We start from the raw sequence: 17,383 nt of genomic DNA on the forward strand, positions 1-17,383 counted from the left end.
GAACTGTAGCTACAGGTAAAATCTGGTTTGCTTGATGCTGCCCAACAGTGGAACCTCATCCTAATGTGGGAGTTTTAAATTTAGAACCTAAAGTGAAAAGTGTATATAATAAAAACTACCCTTGAAAATTCTGTAAGTTGCTTGTAAAAGTATCACATGACAATACTTTTGTCTTATTGGAGACTGGCAAAACAACTCTTAATAAGTACAAAATAATTTTTTCATTAGCAATTACCAGATTGCTGTTTTACTTTCATTTTCAAATTTGTAGAGGAATGATCTTTGTTGTTTTTGGTTGTTTGTTTTTTTTTTGACCATGCTGCATGGCATGCCAAATCTTAGTTCCTGTGTCCTGTGGAATGAGCTTTTTTTTTTTTTTTTAATTAATTAATTAATTGGCTGCATTGCATCTTCATTGCTGAATGAGCTGTTCTTGGTAGAATTTACCAATAAAATTGGCTGTACCCAGCCTTTTTTGAGATATTTAAAATGTCCATTTTCGGTACTTCCCTGGCGGTCCAGTGGTTAAGATTCCGTGCTTCCACTGCAGGGAGCACGTGGGTTCGATCTCTGGTCATGGGTTTGATCCCTGGTCGGGAACTAAGATCCCACATGCTGTGCAGCGCAGTCAAAAAAAAAAAATGTCCATTTTCTGTGTCTTTATTTTTGGTTGTGTTGGGTCTTTGTTGCGGTGTGTGGGCTTTCTCTAGTTGTGGCAAGTGGGGGCTACTCTTCCTTGCAGTGCGTAGGTTTCTCTGTGGTGGCTTCTCTTGTGGATCAGGGGCTCTAGGCATGTGGGCTTCAGTAGTTGCAGTGCATGGGCTCAGTAGTTGTGGCACACGGGCTTAGTTGCTCCGTGACATGTGGGATCTTCCTGGATCAGGAACGGAACCCATGTCCCCTGCATTAGCAGGTGGATTCTTAACCACTGCACCACCAGGGAAGTCCCTTTAAACTATTTTAGCATGTGAGAGTTACTCTGTTTTTAGATCTGTGTCTTTTTGTCCATTTTTATTTCTAATTTATTGTTTTTCTCCTCTTTTATGTTGCCATAGGTTTGTGTATTTTAGCATATGAGTTATTCTGTTTTTAGATCTGTATTTTTTAATCCATTTTTATTTCTTACTTATTTTTTTCTCTTTTGATTATCTTGCCAGAATTTTGTGTATTTCATTTTTCACAGAATCAGCTATTAGATTTATTCACTCATTTCTTTCAGTTGTCTGATTTCATCCTACTTTTGTTTGTATTAATGGTTTATTTCTGTTTTTCTTATGCTTGTTTATTTTAAGTTGTATGCTTGGATCATTTATTCTCACATAGGAATGAAAGTATTTAGTTTTGAGGTTTTGCTTGTTCTCTGTTCATTAGAGGAGATTGCTCATGGGTTTTTTTTTTTTGTAAGCTCTTTATTGGAATATAATTGCTTTACACTCTCGTGCCAGGTTTTGAGGTACACCAGAGTGAGTCAGCTGTATTTATACGTATATCCCCATATCCCCTCCCTCCTGCGACTTCTTCCCACCTTCCCTATCCTGGCCCTCTAAGTCATCACCCATCATCAAGTTTATCTCCCTATGTTATGCAGGAACTTCCCACTAGCTATCTGTTTTACAGTTGGTAGTGTATATATGTCAGTGCTACTCTCTCACTTCATCCCAGCTTCCCCTTCACCCCCCCAACCCTATGTCCTCAAGTCTGTTCTCTACATCTGCATCTTTATTCTTCGCCTGTCACTGGGTTCATCAGTACCATTTTTTTTTTTGATTCCATATATATGAGTTAGCATACGGTATTTGTTTTTCTCTTTCTGGCTTACTTTACTCTGTATGACAATCTCTAGGTCTATCCACCTCATTACAGATAACTCAGTTTCATTCCTTTTTATGGCTGAGTAATATTCCATTGTGTATATGTGCCACATCTTCTTTATCCATTCATCTGTTGATAGGCATTTAGGTTGCTTCCATGTCCTTGCTATTGTAAATAGTGCTGCAGTGAACATTATGGTACATGTTTCTTTTTGGATTATAGTTTTCTCTGGGTATATACCTAGTGGTGGGATTGCTGGGTCATATGGTAGTTCCATTTTTAGTTTTTTAAGGAACCTCCAAACTGTTTTCCATAGTGGCTGTACCAACTTACATTTCCACCAACAGTGCAGGAGGGCTCATATGTTTTTTTAGAAGTATTATAAAATCTTATCTTTTTCTTTTTCCCCAAAGTTTTTTTTTAATTGAAGTATAGTTGATTTACAATATTGTGTTAATTACTGCTATACGGCAAAGTGATTCAGTTATACATATATATATATATTCTTTTTTTTAAATATTCTTTTCCATTATGGTTTATTGTAGGATATTGAATATCATTCTCTGTGCTATACAGTAGGACCTTGTTTTATCCATTCTGTATGTAAAAGCTTACATCTGCCAACCCCAACCTCCCACTCCATCCCTCCCCCAACCCCCTCCCCCTGGCAGTCACCAGTCTGTTCTCTATGTACATGATTCTGTTTCTGTTTTATGGATAGGTTCATTTGTGTCATATTTTAGATTCCACATATAAGTGATATCATATGGTATTTGTCTTTCTCTTTCTGACTTAGTTCACTTAGTATGATAATCTTTAATTGCATCCATGTTGCTGCAAATGGCATTATTTTGTTCTTTTTTATAACTGAGTAGTGTTCCATTGTATATATGTACCATATCTTCTTTATCCATTCATCTGTGGATGAACATTTAGGTTGTTTCCATGTCATGGCTATTGTGAATAGTGCTGTCATGAACATGGGGGTCCATGTATCTTTTTGAATTAGAGTTTTGTCCAGGTATATGCCCAGGAGTGGGATTGCTGGATCATATGGTAATTCTGTTTTTAGTTTTCTGAGGAACCTCCCATATTGTTTTCCAAAGTGGCTGCACCACCTTACGTTCCCACCAGCAGTGTAGGAGGGTTCCCTTTTCTCTACACCCTCTCCAGCATTCGTTGTTTGTAGACGTTTTAATGATGGCCAGTCTGACTGGTGTGAGATGGTACCTCCTCATAACAAGTTTTGATTTGCATTTTTCCAATAATTAGAGATGCTAGGCATCTTTTCATGTGCCTATTCGCCATCTGTATGTCTTCTTTGGAGAAATGTCTGTTTAGGTCTTTTGCCCATTTTTGAATTAGGTTGTTTTTTTGCTGTTGAGTTGCATGAGCTGTTTGTATATTTTGGAAATTAAGGCCCTGTCAGTCTCATCATTTCCGAATATGTTCCTCCATTCTGTAGATTGTCTTTTCGTCTCGTTTATGGTTTGCTTTGCTGTGCAAAACCAACGTTTGTTTTTAATTATTGCATTACAGTACATAGAAACATGTACAAATGAACTATCCCAGAGTGAACACATCTGTATAACCAATGTGGATCAACAGTACCCTGTTAGCACTCTGAAATTCCCCTCTTTGATCCCTTCCAATCCACTGTCCCCACCCTTCTTCCAAAGTTGTTATACTCACCTGACTTATAACCTCATAGAGTAATTTTTCTGATTTTAACTCTTTATGAACAGAAACGTACAGATTATGTTCATTTTAGTCTGGCTCTTTAAGTTTGGCTTCTCCATGTTGTGTGTATGTTCATTCATGCTCATGCTATAGAGTACACCATTGTAGGCATATACTACTAAATAATTATTCATTTTTCTGTTGCTGAATGTTTGGGTTAATCTTGACCTGGGAGTGATTGTTGTGAATATTTCACAGATGATAAGAAAAGTCAAGGTGTCCTCTTTTTGTAGGTGATAAAGTGTAATAGGCATTAAGTTATTCATTACATTCAGATTTTCTATATCATTATTTAATTTTTATTTATTGACTTGACTAAGATTAGGAAAGGTATGTTATTGGTTCTTGTGTCTGTAAAACCTCTCGTTATTTTTATCTGTTAAACCTCTTAGTACTCTTGTCAATTCCTCCCCTTTTCTAACAGTTTTTCTTTGTAAAGTTCAGTATGAATGTTGTTTGGCTTCTTAGATGGTTTTGTCTTAACTAGGAATTATAAGTTTTCTTGGTATAATATCAAGTTTTAGTGCGGTTGGTATTAAATTACCTATGATTTTCCTATTTGCAGTTATTTTAAAAAAAGATTGATAATTCATTAAGGTAGCTTTTGTCATAAATGTAGAAAAAGTTACATACTCATGTTACCCTGTAACTAGATGTAAATTCAAAACAGCAGCAGTTACGTATTGGTAGTTACATACTTCAGTGATGTTATGGGATGCATCTGCTTTATGAGCACTTCATTTTAGCTTCAGAAGTGCCCTTTAAAAAGTTGCTAAACTGTCTGACAGGGAAACTGTTATGAGTTGTGTTTTTTTTTGTTGTTGTTATGAGTTTTTTAAATGAACATATATAATTTAGACAATATTTTGAATTATTGTGTATTAAAAATTAAGAATTTTTAGTTGCAGAAGTTTCCAAAAGATCTAAACAAACGAGTGAAAAAAAGTAACAAAACTCTTCAGTTGAATATAATGTAACATAATATTTTCTGTGACCTCTTTCATTCACTTATATAAGCACAGAGATTTTTTGTTTTGTTTTTTTTAATTGAATTATAATTTACATCTAGTGAAATGTATACATCTTAAGTGGCATGAGCAGTTTTGACACATGCAGGTTCTCTGTAACTCATTTTACGATCAAATTAATAGAACATTTTCATCCTCCTAGGAATTTTTATTGTACCTTTTCCCAGTTAACTGGCCAGCTCGCCAAGTAACCACTGATTTTATATTAGTTTTGTGGGATCTCTCCTACCACCTAGTATTTAATATTATCTGAATGATAATTTCTGAGCCTTTGTCTTAAAACATTGTATAAGTAAGCACAGTGGTTTGAATATTTCATTTGGCTGGCCAGTCCTTTGTACTGCTATAAATTAACTGAGAATCATAAAAGTGAATTTAGAAATCATTTAATAGAAGCCCCTCATTTTATAGATGAGAAAACTGACTTGAAATTTAAGTGACTTAGTGTTGTATAGGAAGTTAGTGCTGAATGTAGGTTTATTGATTTTGATCTAATGGTTTTGATCTAATGCTTTTTTCTTCATTTCTGAAATAATATTTTATTTTCTTTGTAATAATGGACATTAAATACATATTTTTTTGTTTTACATAATTTTTAGAAAATTTTATAGATGGGTTAGACAAGGGGAAAGAATTTAGGCTTCATTCATCTAAATTCTGTTTTTTTCTTAGCAGTCCTTTTTTGCCCATATAATTCTTAAAGGAACAAGACCAGAAGAGAATAAAAAATGGTGGGAACAGCTCGAAGAAACTTGTAGTTGAGGGTGTCATAATAAGTCCTTTGCACTAGTTTCTTCCTATTTGAGTTTCAGAATAAAGTAAATCTATTTAATTCTGTCTTACTCTTCCTAGGTATGCAGGTGCCTTGAGAGCTTCAGGGGAAATGGCTTCAGCACAGTATATTACTGCAGGTCAGTATCTTAAATACACTACTTTTAAAGAGGGAGTATGGTATTCAGTAAATGTTTCTCACTCACAGTTTTAGTATCTTTCTGTTTACAAAGTGTATTTTTAAAACATCACCTCATTAAAATTGGAGTACTTATACTTACATTAAAAAACTTGGGGGGGAGTCAAGGAAGGGAGGGAATACGGGTATATGTGTATAAAAACAGATGATTGAACCTGGTGTACCCCTCAAAAAAAAATAATAATAATAAAAAAACTTGGGACTTATTAACTACATTATAAAGCAGTGATGTCTGTCCTTTTTGAAAAACAATCTTTGGATTAGTGGGTATTGGTGTAAGTAAGTGGGATATGAGGTATGAGGTGAAATAAAAATTCTTAAAGAATAGAAGTAATTTATTTCTTCATTACATGAGACAGTATATTCTGCCTCCACTGCCCATTTTGGATAGTTTTACCAATGAATACCCTCAGCTCCTTGGGCTGGGTTGATAGGGTTTTTAACAGCCTCTTTTTTTGGGGGGGTTAGGTGGGGGGAGGCTCGTAACAGCTTTATTAAGAAATAATTCACATACCATACAACTCACCCATTTAAATTATACAATTCACTGTTTTTTAGTTTACTCACAGAATTGTGCAGTCATCACCACAATTTTAGAATATTTTCATCACCACAGAGTAAACCCTGTAACATTGAGTTGTCACCCCATTTCCTCTCACCACTCCCAGCCCTGTGCAGCCGGTAATCTACTGTCAGTCTATAGATTCACCTATTCTGGACTTTTGATATAAATGGAATTATACAATACGTGGTCTTTTTTGAATGTGTGTGGTCTTTTTTGATGGCTTCTTTCGCTTAGAATGTTTTTGAGGTTCAGCATGTACAAGTATCAGTACTTCGTTCGTTTTTATTGCTGAGTACGACTCCATTGTATTGGATATATCACTTTTCATTTATCCTTTCATCATTAATAGACATTTGGGTAGTTTCTACTTTTTGACCATTATAAATATTGCTAAACATTTGTGTACACGTCTGCATGAACATGTGTTTTCATTTCTCTTGGGTATTTATCTAGGAGAGGAAGTGTTGGGTCACATGGTAAGTATATGAGGAACTGCCAGACTATTTTCCTAAGTAGCTGCATCATCTTACATTCTTCCCAGTGTGTATGAGTATTCTGATTTCTTTGTATCCTCACTGACACTTGGTATTGTCTGTCTTTGATTATAGCCATCATAGGGGTGTGAAATGGTATCTCATTGTGGTCAGCCATTAATACTGTAAATAGCAGTAGGTTTCTTTACATCATTTGGAATTAAGAGATTTTCCTCTAACCTTTTTTTCAGAAAGTTGATTCATTTGTCAAAATGAAGTTTTTAATGAGAAAATATGATCACATATCTAGTTCATTTGGTTACTTGTGTATCTAAGAGTAACTCAGAATTTCAACCACTTCTCCAGTGTCATATAGGAGGCTTGTAGTATTGATGGGATGAAAAATACCTTTCTTTACTTTTTGCTTCTTGACTTCTTTTTTTAATGAGTTTAAATTCACAGGAAAGTTGCAAGAATTCACCAGTTACTAACTTTTTGTCACATTTGGTTCATTGTTCTTAATAGTGCATGTTTTTTTCTGAACCATCTGAGAGTAAGTTGCAGACATCATGCCTTTTTTTTTTTTAACATCATGTCTATTGTTCCTGAATTCTACAGTATGTATTTCCTAAGAATAAGGACATTCACAACCACAAGACAGTTATTTTTCAAAATCTGGGAGTTTAACATTGAGGTTTATTTAATTTTGCCAGTTAAGCCAGTATTGCCCTTTATAAAGTTGTTTTTCTTTTTTGCTTCAGGATCCAATTTAGAATCACACATTGCAATTAGTTGTGTTGTTATGTCTCATTAGTCTCTTAATGTATAGTGTGTCTTTTGACGTTTTTCTTTCAAACTAAAGTATTTGAGATTCTCTGTTCATGGTATGTGTTAAATTTAAATCATCTGGGTTTTTTTCCTTTTCTCTTTTTTTTTTTTGGGTAGTGTATACTTTAAAGTGTTATTACAATTTAGGCTTTTTTATTTTACAAATTATTAGCTTAGTAGGTAATGCCTAATTTGAGCTCTCCCTCCTAACATGTTTTTTAAACACTGTGTTTAGTAATTCTATTCAGGAACGTTTCATTGAGTACTTACTTTGTGCTGAGATGTATTTTAGTATTTGCTGTGCTGTAGTCTCTATACTATTGATAACATTTCACATTTTAGTTAACAAAACAATGCAAGATAAGCTAGACTAGAGTTTCGCTGTACATGAAGTAAGGGCAAGGTGTGATAGCTACGAAGTCAACAGAAGAAAAGTATTCTGAATTCAAGAGCAGGGCTGAGTTCAAGACCATAGGATTTATGATGGTGAGAGAGGATAAGCAGAGAAAAGATTTTGAGGAAGGCAAATTAGTTTTGGTTCTTAGCTGTTCAGTAGAATGAGGAAGTATGTTTAAATCTTTAAACATATTCCAGATTTCAGTATTTAGGAGTTCAGTACATGGGAACCAAGTTTGGGCTTAAAGGGAAGAGGGTTGGGATGTCCTGATGGTGGCAGAACTGTAAAATTATGCCTGTTTGATTCCTAGGCAGAAGTTATGTGTTCTCTGAGTTGAATGAATATACCCTGCTTTGTTAGGGAAGACCTAGGCTGTCAAGGAGAAAGAGACATAGGGCAGGGCCCACAGGTTGTTTATACCTAGTGATTATATTATAAAGTCTTCTGGTGAGTTCTTTAAGATTTAAAAACAAATTTTTTTCATAGTAGGGATCCACCAATTGCAAAAGGAATAGGTGTACTTAAAAGTAATTAATAAGCAGATCTTTGTATTAATTGAGAATTAATTTTTAGTAGCATGTATTAAATATGTAACTGTTTTACTCAGGAAGTATTTGCTTTGTTTTTAAGCCCTTAGAGATTTGTTTGATTCCATGGATAAAACTTCTTCTAGTATTCCACCTATTATTCTGCTGCAGTTTTTGCACATGGCTTTTCCACAGTTTGCAGAGAAGGGTGAACAAGGACAATATCTTCAACAGGTAATCAGGGCAAGGTTCTGTGGTTTTCATTTTGTAAATGTAAAACTTAGATGTTCTGTACTTACTGAAGTATATTTGGAAATACAGATAATAGTCCTCTCTAGTTCATGCCACCATTATCTCTTGCCTGGAGAGGTGCCGTAATCTGTTAATTGATTGTCTTGCTTCTGTCCTCTGTGGTGTTTCTCAACACAGCCCCCAGAGTTGTTTTAAAAATGTAAGTAAGGTGGTGTTGATGCCCTTGTTCAGTACCTCTTAGTGATTTGCTGTCTCAGGCCTGAACAGCCTAGTGCCTGGCTGCCTCTCTGAGCTCATCATGTGCCGCTCTTCCCCTTGCTCAGTTCTCTCCAGATACACTGGTTTCCTTGCTATTTTTAAAAAACCCTCCAAGTATCCTCTTTCTATAGGGCCTTTGCTCTTGTTCCTTTGGCTCTGAGATAGGTGCATGGCTTGCTTCCTCACCTCATTCAGGTCTCATGGCTCAAATGTCAAAGCATCAGAGAGGCATTCCTTGATAGTCCTATTGAAATAGCACACTTCCCTTCCCCTAATCACTTTTTGCTCCCATATTGCTTTTTTTTTCTTCACAGCCCTGTTTTTACTTGAATTTTGATAGATTTTGTTTATTTATGTACCCCATTAGGACTTTTTCTGGTTTGTCGACTGCTGTGTATTCCTAGTTTCTAGAATAGTGTTTAGCATAATAAGGGGTTCACGAAACATCTTTTGAATGAATGAACAAACTATTCTGGAATTATTCATTGTTTTGAAGATCATGTAATATTTAATTTGGCTTAATATTTTTAAAGAAAAAAACAACTTTCTCCCCATTCCCTAAGGAAACAGTAATTACTTTGGAAGGATTTTATAGATCAAACACTAACAGTTAGGATTACTTACTGTGTCACTTTTTAAATTACAGGATGCTAATGAATGTTGGATACAAATGATGCGAGTATTGCAACAAAAATTGGAAGCTGTAGAGGATGATACTGTTAAAGAGGTAATTGAAATATATTTATGAATATAGACTTTCATTAGACTGATTCTCTATCCCACTCCCACCCTAAAAGTCTTCAAATAAGTTTATCTTGAATGCATATTCATGTACTTGACTACTTTAGATGCTGAACCTGTAGTTGGAATTTGACAGCTTGAATTTGACGCTTGAATTCAGTGTATTATTTGCTAAATTTAATCAGTTGATATTGAGCATCTGTAGTTTTTTAGTTACATTTTTTGATCAGTAGAAGGATTTCACAGAAGGGATTATATTTTAAAAAGCTTAAATATGTATTACTAAACTGGATTGTGTGGGAGGCAATGTATATTAATATACATGTGAAGTAAAATTGGAATTTTTATTTCATCTTAATTTTTGCAGACAGATTCTTCATCTGCATCAGCAGTGACACCTAAAAAGAAAAGTTTAATTGATCAATTCTTCGGAGTTGAATTTGAAACTACGTATCCTTATGAGCCACGATTTCTATAGAGTGTAATCGTAACTTATTAGAAGTGAATTGGTATAAATAGTGTTGTTAACTGTTTGGAGTGGTGAGTGGGATATGAAGGAAAATATGTCAGAGGTTTTCATGCTTAAAAAGTATGGAAATTAGAAATTTGGAAAAATACACCCATTGGAGTGATCTTGAAGTTAAAATCAATGTACTCTTTAAGGATATTCATTATTTTTTCCTAAGAACCTCTTTAGCAGAATACCTCATTAATTCACCTCGTAGAGAATTAATTTTTAATTGTGTGAAGTAAGATAAGTCTGCTAAATTCTATATGTGAGATTGATGCAATTAATAAAACACAGATTTAGGAAAGTACTATTTTCTAGACCATGGGTAGAAACTTAGAAAAAGATTTATCTATCTTTGGGTTATTAAGACCATTTTAAGACTATAAATACCAACTTATATTTGTTGAGAATTTATTCTTTTACATACATTCGTTAATCTCTGTTATTGTCAGTAATTGAATGAGGATTTTTAAGTATGTTGAAATGAAGCTCTGTTGGGAGACTGAAATGTTTTAAACACCAGTGAATGATGCTATTAATTTTAATAGCATTAGGATAATTTATTCAAGATTATATAACAAATTGAATGCCTGTTGGCATATTCCTTATCTTATTTTGCAAAGCATGAAATGTACAGAATCTGAAGAAGAAGATGTCACTAAAGGAAAGGAAAGTCAGCTTCAGCTTAGCTGTTTTATCAATCAAGAAGTCAAGTATCTTTTTACAGGACTTAAGCTGGTAAGGACAATTGCAATTTATTCACATTGTTCGTGGATTCTGTATTTGCAAATACAGCTGCTTGCTAAAATTTACTTATAACCCCAGGATCGGTACTTAAGGTGCTTTCATGGTCATTTGTAGACATGCATAGGGTGGCAGAAATGTTGAGATGCCTGACTCACACTGTCTCACCTGAGGTCCCCAAAGGTGATGCTCTGCCTTCTTGTTTCAGTGCTCATGCTGTAAACAAGTATCCTTTTTGCAGTAATTTTAATGCCACATATCTTGCATTTTTATGCTTTTTGTTGGTGATCTTGCTGTTTATAATGGCCTGTAGGCATAGTGCTGTCTGGTGTTCTAAGCACAAGAAGGCTGTGATATGCCTTAAGGAGAAAATAACATTTGTTAGATAAACTTCATTCAGGGATGAGTTATAGTGTACTTGGCTATGAGTTCAGTGTTAATGAATCAAAATTGTATGTTAAGATGTCAGTAAATAGCAGAAACACACACAAAACAGGGTTGTCTATTGATTGGTTGACAAATATGTTGTGGCCAGAGGCTCGAAGGAGGCCTCTGAGGATATTATAATGAGGATATATTAATAATTGTGAGGTATAAACTGGGATTGTACTGTGCAAATGAGGGCATGTGGTCATTCTGCCATTGCACTAGTATTGCAATTGAGGCCCTAGAATTTAAGTGACTTAATTGGTTTGTGGCAGAGCCAAATCTAAAACTTGCTTCTCTCATTATTCAGTTAGTACTGTTTCCCCAGTGCCATATTAAAGAATCCATTCTAATGAGCAGATTGATAAAAGTAGAGCAATTTCGCTTGCCTAACATTTGTTTGATATGGTTTGGGGGAATATGTACCTCTCCTCCGAAGGACAGGCAGTGAATTGGGGCAGAGATTACATTGATAAACAAGGTAATTTGTTGTCAGGGAGTTCCAGTGTACAGTTTGGGGTAAGAATGGTTAGGGGAAGTATTGGTAGATGTTTCTGTAAGAAACAGATAGATAAATAGTGCTATTCTTTGCCCAGTGATACGGAGGGGAAAGTTGTGGTGAGGCATAATGGCTTTTAAGAGAAGTTCACTTTAAAAGCATACAAATACTAGCTTACCACCCAGACTCCTATAACAAATTATGATGCAAGTTTCGGGGCATCAAAACGTGATGTAAATGTTAACTAGAGATTGTGGGATAGAATGTTTCATCAGGGACTCTGCATGGTATTTTCTTGATAACTATAAAATTCCAGGAAAACTAAGTATACCTAGAACTTCTAGATGATCGTGGATTGATGATGATAATATATAGCTTACCTGGTGAGTCATTGCACCAGATATGCTTTCTTGAAAAACATAAATATTAATGAGATGTTGCTGTATTTATTGGCTTGGTAATTTTTTTAGATGCTTTATCATCATTCGTTTTATTCTTGAGTAATTTTGCCCCACATATCTTTACCTCTTTGTTGCTGAATAAACTTGGTGAAATGTTAAAAAGCTACTCTATGGTGGTTCCTTTTGTAATTAGTAATTTTTAAAAATCAGACATGAAACAATTTTTATACAAGTGTAACATGCTTGTTGAACATAGAATATATAACAAATAGTTCTCCAAATTTTCTACGTATACCGACTCATGTAATTCTAACCATAGCACTACGACAGATGATGCCCAGAGGGTAACTGTCTTGCTCAGTGTCACCACAGGCTGTAAGGAGTGGAATGGCAGACATGATGGTTATAAGATATAATGGCTAAAGGCTTTCCTGCGTTTATTAGATTAACAGAGGTTTCCTGTGTTATGACGTTTCTCAAATTTAACAATAATTGGTTTTGGAAGGCTTTGCTACATAAAGCATAAAGAACAAGGGTTATCTACATTGTCTTAATTTTCCTCTATTATGAATACTCTGATCCATAAGTAGAGGAATACCATGAAAGGGTTTCTTATGTTGTATAAAATAGTGTTTAAACTCTCAGAGTCTGAGCACTTGGGTCATAATTAAAAGCCTTCAAATATTGTTTACATTCTGAGGAGTTCATACCAGTAAAAATTATTTGATGCCTTTTAAGAACTGAACCTTATCTGAAAGCCTTCCCACATTGTCTTCATTCAAATTATTTCTCAGGGGTATAAATTTGTTGACATACTATATGTTGTCTGTTAAGTAGTACTATTGTAATTTTTAAAAGAACTAAAGGTATAATTCTATATTTCAGAAGAAGAGTCTTAAACGTTTGGACTTCTGTTATGTTCTTTTTTAGCGACTTCAGGAAGAAATCACCAAACAGTCTCCAACATTGCAAAGAAATGCTTTGTACATCAAATCTGTAAGTTTTGAATCCAATTCCATTTAATTGAAAGGTTTCCAGTTAAGTAATGTTACCCAGTCATTGTTTTTACCAAACTGAGGAATTAAAAACTTGTGTGGTATTTGCATGTTATAGGATTTCTTTCCACTTTCTCTCCTCAGTCCAAGATCAGTCGGTTACCTGCTTACTTGACTATTCAAATGGTTCGATTTTTTTATAAAGAGAAGGAATCTGTGAATGCTAAAGTTCTTAAGGTTAGTAGTGAGCTTTACTATCATTACTTATTGTAATTCTTCAAAGGTAATTCCTAACTTACAGTAGGTTTCTTTATTCTTTTAGGGATAGACTTACTTCAAACTACTATACATAGGGAAGTTATTAACATTAGACAAGTGGTTCTTAATCAAGAATGTGTATTGGAATTATCTATTGTCCTTTTTGTTTTAAATCATACACGTGCTTTCCCCTCAGCTCCCATCAAGCGTCTGATTAAGTGGGGCCTGAGGTCTTACAGTTTTCAAAAGATTCTCAGGTAATACTGATGGATGCCCTCCATTCCCCAGAAATACTGCCCTAGACCAGATCCTCAATTCCAGAGATACTGGTCCAGGAGGTTTGGGGATGGGAGTAGGGCAAGGGACAGTGTAACACACTCTATTCTGTGTGGTTCCTTTCTTCCAGGTGAAAGGAGAGGGTTAAATTACTGGTGCCCAAAGAATACTTAAATTACAATCATTTGATGTCAGAGCCAGCCTTATGGTTTACGTTTTTTTGAACTATAGCTCTGCAGTGTATTCATAGAGTCTCTGATCCTTGGGATAGGTATATATAATTCTAGCCACTTGAGCTGAAATTCCTACTGCATTTTCAGATATACTTTTGGTTGTATGAGCAGGTTAAATGTAGTTGAAGTATCTGCTAGTCTAGTATTTCTGAAATGCTTCTTTTGTTGTTTAAATTTAAGTGTGATAAATATTTTAAATAACTACTTTTATAAGTCTGTTTACACTTTTTCTTTTTGGGTTGTATATAGGATGTTAAATTTCCCCTTATGTTGGATGTGTATGAACTATGTACACCAGAACTTCAAGAGAAAATGATTTCTTTTCGATCAAAATTCAAGGATCTAGAGGATAAAAAAGTAAATCAGCAGCCAAAGACAGTAGGTTCTTACTGCTCATTTTCTAATCTTAATCAATTTATCTTTAATCCATGTCAGTATTCACTTTATATTGTTAATCTTTTAGTGAAAATGGATGAACCTGTATTTAGCAGACATACAAATCCTGCATGTATTTGTGCAAGCCCTTAACATTTTGGGTATAGTTTAGCATAAGAAAAAGAACTCTAGCTATGTGGTCCTTTATGGTAGAATAAACTTAATGTTTTCTTTTCCCCTAAAAATCTGCAGCTTATATTCCTTCTGTATTTATTTCCTCAAAGCACTTCTCGTAAAATCTTGCTTTTGTAAAATTCAGCGTATTTTATTTTCCTTGTAAGGCATGAAGTTATCTCCATTTTTAAAAATGGGATTGGTGATATAGAATATTGATTTATCTATGCCCACTGTCACAACTTAAGTTGTATCTTTTAATAAGTGCTGTTGGTATGCCTGTAGCTGTTAAAATTATAACCATGCCATCTTTATATTTAATAAATTGTATATATATATATTTTTATTGTTAATTTACTGGCTGTGTTGGGTCTTCGTTGCTGCATGTGGGCTTTGTCTAGTTGCAGTGAGCAGGGGCTGCTCTTCGTTGTGGTGCACGGTCTCCTCTTCGTTGTGTGGTGCACGGCCTCCTCATTACGTGGCTTCTCTTGTTGCAGAGCAAAGGCTTTAGGCACTTGTGCTTCAGTAGTTGTGGCTCACGGGCTCTAAAGCGCAGGTTCAGTAGTTGTGGTGCACAGGCTTATTTGCTCCACAGCATGTGGGATCTTCCTGGAGCAGGGATCGAAGCTGTGTCCCCTGCATTGGCAGGTGGATTCTTAACCACTGAGCCACCTAGGAAGTCCGGTAAATTGTATATTTTTAAATTCAGAGAAGGGACAGCTGAATTACATGTTGCATTGTTTTCTTCAAAAGGTAAAAGATATTTCCTGGTAACTAGGAATATTTCCAGTGTGATATTATATACCAAATTTTAAAATTAAGTTTTTCTGCAGGTTACTCTGTGTGTGTGTGTGTGTGTGTGTGTGTGTGTGTGTGTGTCTTAAAAGCAATTTTTATTTTTTTAAAAAATTTTTTAAAGCAATTTTTAAAAAATTAAACTTTATTTTGAGATAATTATAGGATCACATGCAGTTATAAGAAATAATAAAGTTCCTGAGTACCTTTTACCCAGTTTCTCCTAGTGGTAACATCTTGCAAAAAGCTGTAATATAATATGACAACCGGGATATTGACTTAGATGTAGTCTAGATGTGGTACATTTCCCTCACCAATCCCTCATTGCTGCCCCTTTGCAGCCGAATCCACTGTCCTTTCCCCTTACCTGCTTCTTAATTTCTAGCAACCACTAACATGTTCTTCATTTCTATAGTTGTTATTTCAAGGAAGTTATATAAGTGAAATCACACAGGATGTTGCTCTTTGGGATTGATTTTCTCAGCATAATTCTCTGGCAATTAATCTGTGTTGTTTCATATAGCAGTACTTCATTCTTTTTTAGTATTAAAATAGTATTCCATGGTATGGATTTACCACAATTTGCCTAGCCATTCATCCATGGAAGTACAGCTGGATTGTTTCCAGTTTTGTCCACTTTGAATAAAGGTGCTGTAAGCATTTATGTACCAGTTTTAGTGTAAACATAAATTTTCATTTGTCTGGAATAAATGCCCAGGAGTGTAATTGCATGATTGCATGGTAATTGTATATTTAGTTTCTTAAGAAACTGTCAGATGTTTTCCATAGTGACTGTACTATTTTAAATTCTCATCAGCAATATATTGCTGATCCATTTTCTTTGAATTCTTGGCAGAATTTGGTGTCACTGTTTATTGATAATTTTAGTCATTCGTGTAGGTTTGCAGTGATATCTCACTGTGGCCTGATGCCTAATGATTCTGAACACGTCTTCATGTGTTTCTTTGCCGTCTGTGTATCCACTTTGGTGAAATGCCACTTTGTGTTCTCTACCGATTTTCTAATTTTGCTGTTTGGTTTTTTACTCTTGAATTTTGACAGTTCTTTATATTCTAAATACTAGTCCTGTGTCAGATATATGATTTCTTTCTCTTTTTTTTTTAAGAGGATTTTTACTTTATTTTTTAAATTATTTTTGGCTGCGTTGGGTCTTTGTTGCTGCTTGCAGGCCTTCTCTAGTTGCGGTGAGCAGGAGCTGCTCTTTGTTGCAGTGTATTGGCTTTTCATTGCTGTAGCTTCTCTTGTTGCAGAGCACAAGTTCTAGGCACACAGGCTTCAGTAGTTGTGGCATGTGGGCTCAGTAGTTGTGGCTCATGGGCTCTAGAGCACAGGCTCAATGGTTGTGGCACATGGGCTTAGTTGCCCTGTGGCATGTAGGATTTTCCCGGCGCAGGGCTCAAACCCGTGTTCCCTGCATTGGCAGGCGGATTCTTAACCACTGCGTCACCAGGGGAGGTCAGATAAATGGTTTCTAAGTATTTTCTCCCAGCCTGTAGCTTTGTCTCTTCATCTTATTTTTTTTTTTAATAAATTTATTTATTTATTTAATTTATTTATTGGCTGTGTTGGGTCCTCGTTGCTGCACACGGGCTTTCTCTAGTTGCTGCTAGTGGGGGCTACTCTTCATTGTGGTGCGTGGGCTCCTCATTGTAGTGGCCTCTCTTGTTGTGGAGCACAGGCCCCAGGCACGTGGGCTTCAATAGTCGCGGCACATGGGCTCAGTAGTTGTGGCTCATGGGCTCTAGAGCGCAGGCTCAATAGCTGCGGTGCACGGGCTTAGTTGCTCTGCAGCATGTGGAATCTTCCCAGGGCAGGGCTCGAACCCATGTCCCCTGCATTGGCAGGTGGATTCTTTACCACTGCGCCACCTAGGAAGTCCTCTTCATCTTATTAACAGGGTCTTTTGTAGAGGAAATTTTTTAATTTCATTAAAATCTAATCTGTTTTTTTCTTTGGTTGCTCTTGCTTTTAGTGTCATAGCTAAGAAACCATTGCCTAGTCACTGGCCATGAAAATTTATGCATAATATTTTCTTCTGAGGATTTTATAGTTTCATTTCTTCCATTTAGGTCTTTGATTCATTG

The 17,383-nt window shown here is 35.4% G+C and overlaps 1 protein-coding gene across 1 annotated transcript in view; it reads left to right on the forward strand.

Annotated features, from left to right (window-relative positions):
• Positions 1–17,383, forward strand: part of USP14 (ubiquitin specific peptidase 14) — a 46,920-nt gene that overhangs the window by 24,448 nt on the left and 5,089 nt on the right. The window contains exons 6-13 of the mRNA XM_057699743.1: positions 5,433–5,491; positions 8,444–8,574; positions 9,497–9,577; positions 9,959–10,041; positions 10,726–10,840; positions 13,103–13,168; positions 13,312–13,404; positions 14,184–14,312. Coding sequence (XP_057555726.1) covers positions 5,433–5,491; positions 8,444–8,574; positions 9,497–9,577; positions 9,959–10,041; positions 10,726–10,840; positions 13,103–13,168; positions 13,312–13,404; positions 14,184–14,312 — 757 coding nt within the window. The remainder of the gene's footprint in view (positions 1–5,432; positions 5,492–8,443; positions 8,575–9,496; positions 9,578–9,958; positions 10,042–10,725; positions 10,841–13,102; positions 13,169–13,311; positions 13,405–14,183; positions 14,313–17,383) is intronic.

Source organism: Hippopotamus amphibius, chromosome 11 (genome assembly GCF_030028045.1).
Source record: "Hippopotamus amphibius kiboko isolate mHipAmp2 chromosome 11, mHipAmp2.hap2, whole genome shotgun sequence".
Taxonomy (NCBI): Eukaryota; Metazoa; Chordata; class Mammalia; order Artiodactyla; family Hippopotamidae; genus Hippopotamus; species Hippopotamus amphibius.